This window comes from Haliotis cracherodii, unplaced genomic scaffold (genome assembly GCF_022045235.1).
Source record: "Haliotis cracherodii isolate W230 unplaced genomic scaffold, xgHalCrac1.p SCAF_10, whole genome shotgun sequence".
Taxonomy (NCBI): Eukaryota; Metazoa; Mollusca; class Gastropoda; order Lepetellida; family Haliotidae; genus Haliotis; species Haliotis cracherodii.
Window position 1 is genome coordinate 36372684 of NW_027266265.1, and position 10524 is coordinate 36383207.

At 40.8% G+C, this 10524-nt stretch overlaps 1 protein-coding gene across 1 annotated transcript; it reads right to left on the reverse strand.

Annotated features, from left to right (window-relative positions):
• Positions 1 to 3864: 3864 nt before the first annotated feature.
• Positions 3865 to 10131, reverse strand: LOC139449973 (NADH dehydrogenase [ubiquinone] iron-sulfur protein 3, mitochondrial-like). Its single transcript, XM_071231590.1, has 6 exons — positions 10055 to 10131; positions 8844 to 8909; positions 7704 to 7951; positions 6609 to 6734; positions 5036 to 5155; positions 3865 to 4197 (listed from the first exon to the last, which is right to left on the reverse strand). Exons 1-6 carry the CDS (start codon positions 10113 to 10115, stop codon positions 4033 to 4035), a joined length of 786 nt encoding a protein of 261 aa, XP_071087691.1. The 5' UTR covers positions 10116 to 10131; the 3' UTR covers positions 3865 to 4032.
• Positions 10132 to 10524: the final 393 nt, after the last annotated feature.

The window sequence follows — 10524 nt, forward strand, 5'->3', positions numbered from 1 at the left end:
AGTTTAATTATTTGTTCAGTGACACTGCAGATGACTTCTTCCAAGTTTTGGGCTAGTTTTCACTACCATACGCTTTGTACAAACTGCAGTCTGCCCTGCTGTTAAATGCATGATGTAGAGCTCAGGCTAGAAGCTGTAGCGAGCTATGTGAGCTCCATACAGGGTGCTGCTCAACAACTCCACACACAGCTGATAGGGGTGCAAAGAGCTCAAGAGCTGGGGGTATCATTCACATTGGTTGAAAGGTTTCAAATTGTCAATAATGCAGTCCAAACCTTCTGCATTTATACAAGTTTTCAAATGTGCATTGACTAGTTTGACTCATGGTGTTTACATATTGGTAAAATAAGTCTTTGTTGCCATAATTTCCTGAATTTGTATGGAATTTCTTTTGGTTTCGACCTAATTTCTTATTTAATGGCACTCTCACAGTGCCTGTAACCAAGTAACACACTGCTGTAACAGGCTGCCATAAATACAGGCTTTTTGTTTGCTCTTTACCTTCACATGCAATAAGGTCTCAAGGAAATATTATCAACACAGATCTAATCAAGATGAAAAATCGTTGGTTCTCAAAGTTAGATATATGCTTGGAAAGTAATTATCGGCTGCCTTTTATTTGCAGTAAAACATTACCTTGTATGCAAATTTTCGTTTTTTCGTCAAGTAGCAAAATAAAATGCTTCAATACAACTTTATTGAGGTATTGAAATATCGTTGGAGAGCCAGCTTTTTTTTAGCATCAAGTTTGAAATTTGTTTTTGAGAGCATCAAGTTTGAAGCTTGTTTGCATGAGCACCAAGTTTGAAGCTAGTTTTTGTGAGCTTCAAGTTTCAAGCAAATGTTTGTAAGCATTACATTTGAAGCTAGTTTGTGTAAGCATCACATTTGAAACTAGTTTGTGTAAGCATCACATTTGAAGCTAGTTTTTGTAAGCATCATGTTTGAAGCTAGTTTTTGTAAGCATCATGTTTGAAGCTAGTTTGTGTTAGCATCACATTTGAAGCTAGTTTGTGTAAGCATCATGTTTGAAGCTAGTTTGTTACAATGCTCCCTGCTCAGCCGGTGTGGTGGTGTTGAGTGCTGCCCAGTGTGTGCATGTACTATGTCGGTACCTGCAAGTGCTGCGCTAACCTTGAGGTTCAAGCACTCACATGTTGTACAAGTTTTAACATCATAATAAAAATCTGATGAGTGCTACTATGCATTCAGAGTTCTGTTGTGTTTTTGTGTGTGTATCAGTTGGACAAGACACAGAACAATACGCGACACCTTTTATCGTAAGATACACCAACTGTAATGTCCACATGACACAGCCACATGACAATCTTTGATATATTGGTTTCTTTGTTTGTTAACCTGAATTGCTCAGTTTGGACAGATGAACGATTCATGACATACAATGAAACTTAAAATGATGGGGTCAAAGAGTAGCTTTTCTTTAAAATGTTGAAACATTAAAAAGACAAAAGTGGGTTTACGCTTTGAAATGACAGCATCAAAGAGAAGCAAAGACCATGCAGAACAAGGAATTTGTCTTGCCAAATGTGTACTGGTAACTTGAATGTCCTTAAGATTGATAGCTTTTCTTATATACTCACTGCCAAAAGAAACACGAACCATAGAAACATAAAGAGAAGTATGTATGTTGAGAAGAAATTTTTCCAATCTGTACCACTTCATGACAAAACTAACAATCAGTTAAGTGTTACTAGAGTGTCTTTATTCTTATCACGATATGCTGCACATGATTTCCAAATGCTACACGCTAATCCTGCATTAGACAAATGGCACATGGATCTATGATGTCACATGTGATGTGTTCATGAGCAATTGTTCATACAACATACCAGTAAGACCGCCTCCGTTGTCTTATGGTAGAGCGTCCGCCCAGAGAGCGGAAGGTCTGGGGTTAGATCCCCAGCCGCATCATACCAAAAGACGTTAAAAGATGGAACTTGTTGTTACCCTGTCTGGCGCTCGGCATTAAGGGGCTAAAACAAGGACAGGTCGGCTTGGAGTCAGTATATATAGTGGGGTATTCATGTTAAACTGCGGCATGTTATCTCAGTGTGCTAGCACTATAAATCGGCATCAGTCCGGACAAGTACAAGCAGACGCATGCACGTCGCTATATAAGTGCAATAATCTTGGACGCGACGTTAAAACCCATTTCACCTCACATACCAGTAGGTTGGTTTGTGCATCAAACTCATCTAAATCTCTTGAATATGAGTAATTCTTCATATATTAACGAACATAAGGTATTTGTTTTTTTTGTTGGTGAATATATAAAAATGAATTGATCATGACTGAACTTTGACAGTATTTTGGTTATGTGGGTTTGTTGTTTAACGCCACACTCAGCAATATTCCAGCTATATGAGGCGGTCTGTAAATAATCGAGTCTGAACCAGACAATCCAGTGATTAATATCACGAGCATCATTCCACGCAATTGGGATTGATGACATGCATCAACCAAGTCAGCGAGCCTGACCACCCGATCCCGTTATTCGTCTTTTACGGCAAGCATGGGTTGCTGAAGACCTATTCTACCCCAGATCTTCACAGGTCTTTTGGTTATGTCTCTGGATGTCATGATAATATGGGAGGAAAGCCAGAAGTGATGCAGGTTTTGTAAGATGAATGTTTACCAAAATGGTGAAACACACAGTTTAAGGGAGGGAACTCTTCAGTCTTATATGACGAGGTGATGCCACCTTTGTCTATTGGCAAAGTGCTGACAATAATAATTGATCTATGTTTAACCGAGTGTCCATCATAAGGTGCCTTAAGTGCTCACAATACATACAACGTACACAAAAGAGATGAAGTACAGCACAGGTTTACGCTTCCTATGAGGAGACTGTCCTGATGGAAATTGGAAGATTGTTCCAAAGATGGGAGCTGCTGCAGCAGGCTTAAGGGGTGAATTTGTAAAATATATATGAAATATAGAGCAGCATTTGCTGCTTGATCACATTCAGGCTGACCCGTGAAGATCGGGGGCTGAATAGGTCTTCAGCAACCCATGCTTGCCGTAAAAGGCGACCATGCTTGTTGTAAGAGGTGACTAACAGGATCGGGTGGTCAGGCTGTCCGACTTGGTTGATGCATGGATCTATGCTCATGATATCAATCACTGGATCGTCTGGTCCAGACTGCAGTCGTATAGCTGAAATATTGCTGAGTGTGGCGTAAAACAACAAACCAACCAACCAACATTCAGGCTGATGTGGAGTTTCAGGGTTCAGTTTCCCAGTCAAAAGACTGCACTGCTGCAGGTTCAAATGAGCTTGTGCAGCCTGAGTTTTTAAGCAGACTTCACAAAGTACAGATGGTTAAATATTCAACAAAGGCTTACAAAGATCAGTTGCTTTAAATTTATACCATGTGTACAAAATCTATTCAAATACAATTACTTTCATTTGCAGGATGATTATGGTTACATCCTGTTTATTTCAACTGCAGAACGACAATCTTCAATGTTCACATGTTTAATTTGAATGTAAATTATGTGGTGCAGCCAGTTGTCGTGCAATTAGTTACCTGCCGGCAAATAGGTGAGGTGAAATTGGGTTTAACGTCGCGTCCAAGATTATTCACTTATATAGTATACTGACTCCGAGCCGACCAGTCCTTGTTTTAGTCCCTTAATGCCGAGCGCCAGACAGGGTAACAACAAGTACCATCTTTTAACGTCTTTAAGTATGACGCGGCTGGGGATCTGACCCCGGACCTTCCGCTCTCCGGGCAGACGCTCTACCACTAAACCACGGAGACGGTCCTCAGGCAAATAGACTGGAATCTGTCATACCATACAAATCGTCCCCAAAATGATAATCCGACAAATCAGCAGTGTTAAGATGTTTAATTCACCTTTTGTTTATGTACATCCTAAACATCAACAGGCGTCTCATCTATGAAGCCTCCCCATGGCCCCGGATGAAACCAGCGTGAACGAAACTTTCACCTCTAGAACAGGTCACGCATATTTACAAAGAGCAGATTTCCTACTACAGATAACGTTTCACTTCTCAGGTGCCGGGGCGTCTTTGATGGGAACCTCTTCCTTGTTGGCCTTGTTGAAAGGGCCGAACGTCTCCCAGGGGGTGGCGTATTCAAACTTCCTAAATTCCTGGCTCATCTCTATAGGTTCGATGACCACACGCTTTGCTTCATCATCGTAACGTACCTGTTGTGCCAAGAAGAGTGAGTGAGTGAGTGAGTGAGTGAGGGAGGGAGGGAGAGAGGGAGTTTGATGCTGATTTGAACAGTATGTCATCACAGCATGAAACAGCATGATGTGCAAGAAAAGACTGAGTAGATACAGGTCTTAGATATTTAACACTGTGTGAAACCCACTAGTACGGGTCTGGTGCAACTCTGCACAGCAAATGGCAGCGCCTTAGATGACTGTACCACCCGTGCCTCCATTTCAGAAGAGTGAATGTCAATATGAACTAAGAATACACGATGCCATTTAGAAAGTGGTCCAATGTAACAAATCTTATATCTGGGATAAATACTATTACTTTATTAACTTGAGTCCCATCTGGGATTTAAACCAACACTCTCAGAGAGATGCATCTCGGTGCCAGCACACAAAGTCAGCAATCTAACCCACTCAGCCACCGAGGCTTCCACAAAATGGAAGTACGACAACTGGTGGTCAAGATCATGTACTTTGTATACCCCTCTGATACATGTATGTGTAAATTTGCATGGCTCGCATGGCCGTTAGCTATGAAAACAAAATGCCATTTAGAAAGTGGTCCAACGTCACAAATGTTATGTTGGAATAACATCTTCTCAGGAAAGTACCAATTCTAATACTTTTTTGAGTTGAGTCCCATCCGGGATTCAAATCCACACTCTCAGAGTGAGGCACCTAATCCCAAGCACAATACAACATTTCTTGATAATACAAAAAAAAGCACATCTGATAATAATCGTTTCCTAATGCTTCTTTTGTTTATTATTTTGTGATGCTAAAAAACTTAACCAAATGCAGATTGAAGACAATGGCTTACCTCCACATAACCAGAGAGAGGGAAGTCCTTTCTGAATGGATGGCCTTCAAAGCCATAGTCTGTGAGGATACGTCTGAGGTCAGGATGGTTGGCGAAAAACACACCATACATATCCCAGATCTGAAATACACAAACTGCCATTTACATGCTTCATAAAACCAGTATCAACACATAGTGTGTCGACCCATGAAGACCCGGGGTAGAATAGGTCTTCAGAAACCATGCTTGCCATATAAGGCGACTATGCTTGTTGTAAGAGGCGACTAACAGGATCGGGTGGTCAGGCTCGCTGACTTGGTTCATGCATGTCATCATATCCCAATTGGGTTGATCGATGCTCATGATATCAATCACTGGACTGTCTGGTCCAGAATGGATTATTTACAGACCACCATCATATAGCTGGAATATTGCTGAGTGCAGCAAAGTAAAATGTCAACATGAAAATATTCCAAAAGAAATACCGACACGTATATGCAGCAGCATGAAAATGAATATATCTGGCACCACGGTGTACATGTGAGTAGCTGCTTGTACATGTTGTACTGATGCTTGTTGTATTGATTGTATATATGACAACAAGTGAGTTATTGCTGTGCTGTTAACAGCTTCTGTAGACAATATACAAGTTATATCACGATGTCCCAGATCCGCCAAACCAGTGACTGAAAGCATGAGTAACATTCCACACCACTGGCCTGTGGTCAAGATTACAAAGGGCATGCTGAAACGTAAAGTAGATGGCCCGTCTGGCTGGTCAAAATGTCACCCCTTCTCATTTTTTTGACTGCAAACTACTCGTGAATCATTTTGTAAATAACTACTGATACTTTCCAAAGCTTCATTGTTTATTTATGCACTGTAAACAATTTCATATAAAGTAATTGGTTGGGACAAACCCCTGTGGACAAGAAATGATCTTTTTAGTATGATCTGCTCTATTTTTTGACCATTGTTAGTTTTATATACTCTGTTATCATCTGGCGCTCCATCGTTACAATGGATACCGATTAATGAACAATTTATAATAAGCCGGTGGCCCCCTTACGAAATAAAGTCATTCATTCATTCACTCATGAATCATGTAATTTTGATGAGAAAATATTTAGGGGGATGAGGTCGTGTGAATGGTTAATTCAAAGAAAGATACATGTCGATCATCTCAGTAGAATGGCAACCAGACGCCTTTTTGTAATGTTATGTACAACAACATCTTTATTTGCTCACAAATCACCATGAAACGAAGCAAATGGAAGCCAAGGGTTAATCTCAGAGTGCAGAAAAAGGCATTTCAGGGGTGAGGCGTTCTAAAACTTTCAGAGACCTACAAGGTGGCAATGCGACCTCAGGTTCGGACTCTTTGCAGCCTCCACAATATAGTTGTAGGGCAGTTAGTTTGGACAAGGGCCAGTTTGTTTGGAGAAGGCCAGTAAGTTATACAAGGAGCAAGCCCTACTGGCTACATACAAATTTGCTGTTAAATCTTCCACTGGATATTTCTACCTCAACTCTTATGCTTATGGCATGTTGAAAGGGTAATATATACAAAACTTGGTGTGAACCTGACACTTACCTCTCTCTCGTACCAGTCGGAGCCTTTGAAAACCTCATAGGAGGAGTCCAGTGGGGTCAGTTCATCTGTGTAGGTCTTCACTCGCACGCGGGAGTTGAAGCGGAGAGACAGCAAGTTATAAATAATCTGAAACCCAATAGAGTCAACTCAGCAAATATCACAATAGTTCACTCTTCAAACAATGTTCAGCACGTTCAGGTTAAGTAACATCAGCATCATTTTTATTATCATTATACACGTATATACCGCAGGTATCCAGGTACTAGTATCTGCTCAAATGAGGTTTTATTTGTTCCCAAACCATAGGATCTGTTTGCATTCTGGTTATCATTCTCAACTCCCTGGGGAGTATACAACTCAAGCTGCCTACGGACGCTAGAGTGTTACATTCACCTCACATATTGCGTACTCATTCCCTGCTGGTTGAACAGAGGGACATTGGACTGTCGGAACTAAGCAATTTGCCAAGGGTGACACCACATGTTTTGACACTTGTGTTTCGGGTGTATGTATGTATCCTTTGCAAAGAATGTAGTTTCTTGCCTGTAAAGGTAACTGTGCCTCAGGAACTGACAATGATAAAACCATGTTTTACAAAAACTTAAATGCTGACCTTGACCCATGCTGACCTTTGTCAAATTCTGAAACCAAATTCGACCAGTCTATGTTTCACAGGTCTTTCAAATAGACCATAAATGCAGCCTTTGAAATTGATGCCAGTACGCTAGTCCTGAGACTAAAAATTCAGTACAACTTCAGTGATGGTAATCCTCATTGCCTCTTACAAAGACTGCTGAAGACCTATTCTACCCCAGATCTTCACGGGTGCTGAGTACCGGGGAGTGAGTGAGTATGGTTTTAAGCCTCTTTTCACAATATTCCAGCAATACCATGACAGGGGACAACAGGCTTCACACATTGTATCCAAGTGGGGAATCGAACATGGGCCTTCGGTGATGGGCAAATGCTTTAACCACCAGGCTACCCTACCGCACCAAGGACCAGAGAAGTAAAGATCCTCTGGACTATAGTTTTAACATATTTTCTTTACTAAAACTGTGAGTGTAGGATGGTGCAGTTGAGAACTGGACCCACCTCAAATCTGTACTCTCTTGTGGGGACGTCCATGCCAGCAACATCTGCTACGTTGAGGTACTGTGCGTTGGTGTGATCTCGGAGGAAGGTGAGGACCGGGACAACTCCATCTGGATGAATCATAATGTCCAGCTCATCCCCATTGGTCACTTCCACTTGCTGGACATACTTGGGAATACACTCAGCAACATACTGACCAAAGTCCTTCAAGTGTTGCTGGACCACAGCGTTAGTTGGACGTATTGTAGCTGTGGAAACAACATGTTTTATTCTTCAGTCATAGATAAAACATGCAGTGGCTTAAGTGAGTGAGTGAGTGAGAATGGTTTTACGCCGCTTTTAGCAATATTCCAGCAATATCACGACAGGGGACACCAGAAATGGGCGTGACGAGCGAATGCTTTAACCACTAGGCTACCCGACCGCCCCTGCAGTGGCTTAAGATACACTTCATACGATACATGGGATCTTACGATAGCAGCTGCTGGATTGATACATGTAATTATTATACTAATGTAGTTATTGTGGGAATGTAATTACCCAGTCACGATTTGATTTCCTTCAGTACATAAACAATATGTCCAAATTAACAATGTGGGAATAACAAATATTGAATAGGATTTGGCCGAAAACTTAAAAATAAATTGCAAGTAACTCCTTGGCATTTGAGTGGCTAACCAAGCAATAGATCCAAAAACCCAAAATAAATGAGGCCAAGCCCACAAACTGACTACTGGCTGATAACAGAATGGGACGGTGTTGCATTATTACTGAATGATGTCACTGATTTTGTACTGTTTTCTGTGTGTAATGATTAAATAAGCAGTCTGAAGTTATTATTGTGGACATATTTATTAATAAGAACAGACTTCAATATGTATTAACGTTTATACAGCAGTGTTCACATTGTGTATAAATCAACATACACAGTTTGCACACAATATTTTACATAAAAATAATGGAGTCAATTCTTAAATAAAAACATGATCAAGTCCCTTGAACTGCTGACTTTCTGCTCTCTGGGCAGTCACTCTAGACCCTAGACCATGGTGGTGGTTTCACGATCCAGATGGAGACAGTACTCTACCACAAGTGATGTATGTAAGACTGCATGCTCAGAGACCTTTACTTCACACTTACGGCTTGTTTCTTTGACGTCACTTGTCATCCACCGTGAAGGAGCCAGAACCGCTGGTCGGGAGACGGCTGAAAATATATCACTGACAATAACCCACATACTTTAAAATGCTGAAAGTGTGACAATCATATTAACAAGTGTTTGAAATTAAGGGGTTTGTTGCTATTTAGCATGAAATAATATTTGATTCTGAATGAAAGTATGCCTTCGGATATGGTGCTGATGAACCAGGAAACATAATCTAGGCAAACCGGGATTCGAACCCACAATCATAGGTTCTTGCTTGCCCAAGGGACAAAACTCTGCACAGCAAAGCAGACCCTTAGACCACTGGGCAACCAGTTGCCCTTGGCAGCACTTAGTACAACTGCCCTGATACATGACCTTGCAAGCCAATCGCTTGATCAATAGGGACCAGTCATTATCAGATATTGTTACCAGCACTAAGGTTGGTTGGTTGTTTTACGTCACACTTGGCAATATTTCAGCTGTATGACGGCGGTCTGTAAAAAATCCAGTCTGGACCAGATAATCCAGTGATTGACATCATGAGCATCGATGCACGCAATTGGGATCGATGACATGCATGAACCAAGTCAGTGAGCCTGACCACCCAATCCTGTCAGTCCCGTCTTACAACAAGCATAGTCGCCTTTTACGGTAAGTATGCATTGCTGAAGACCTATTCTACGCAGGATATTGCAGCCCCAATGTTGACAGGGCGGATTGTCATGCTTTGGCCCATTTGTGTCAATAAACAAGAGTGGACATGATAATCATTATAGTAAACATACTCTGTGGTGGGGATGACATATTACATCAAGAGCCACGCAGCTTGAGGTGTAACATTGTAATAAGTGATCAGCTGGTGATGGATGGGAACCACTGTCCAAAATATATATGGACAAAGATTGTAATTTACCCTGCCATTTTTCACGTGGCACTTATCTCAGTACAAAGCATGCACTGTACCTGCTTCATGGGTGTCACACTAACAATAACCATTCTGACACCAACAATTACCAGGTTCTAATACAGTACTAATGATTTTCAGACACCGCAAAATTGTAAAATGCTTATGCTGAATCTATTTGCCATGTTTGCAGGAAACATGAACAATAATTAACATGATTCATGCATCGCAACTTTTGCTTTGCGAACAGTAGACGATGGGGAAGAGAACATGACAAATAATAGTATTCAATTTATTTACCATGATTCCGTATTAAAGTTGTTGCGATAGGTCGCAAGGATCTCCACAACCTTGACGCCATTTTGTTGACCGAATGTTTTCACGGATTGTATCACCGGAAGTTGAAAGTTAACACTAAAATATGAATTAAGTACGTCCTTGTTATATGTGAATAGTGTGGCATTATGGATTAATTTATAGTAAGTTTCCACATGTATCATGTAGAAAAAAAAACACATTGTGATTCTCTGCAAATGAGTGAAAATAATTATAATTTGCCCGGATTTTAACTTTTCAATCTCCTATCATAGAAGAGTCCCTGTACGACGAAGGTAATTTTACACTGCAAAGTTGTTTCAATTAGATATAATTGCTGTTTTATTTTTTGTCGTATTTTTGAATTACGAGCTTGCAGTGACGATATTCATTTCATGTTTCAGGTGCATCCTAGTATGCAAAGCGTTGGTCTTCACTTCCAAAGAGATTGTCAA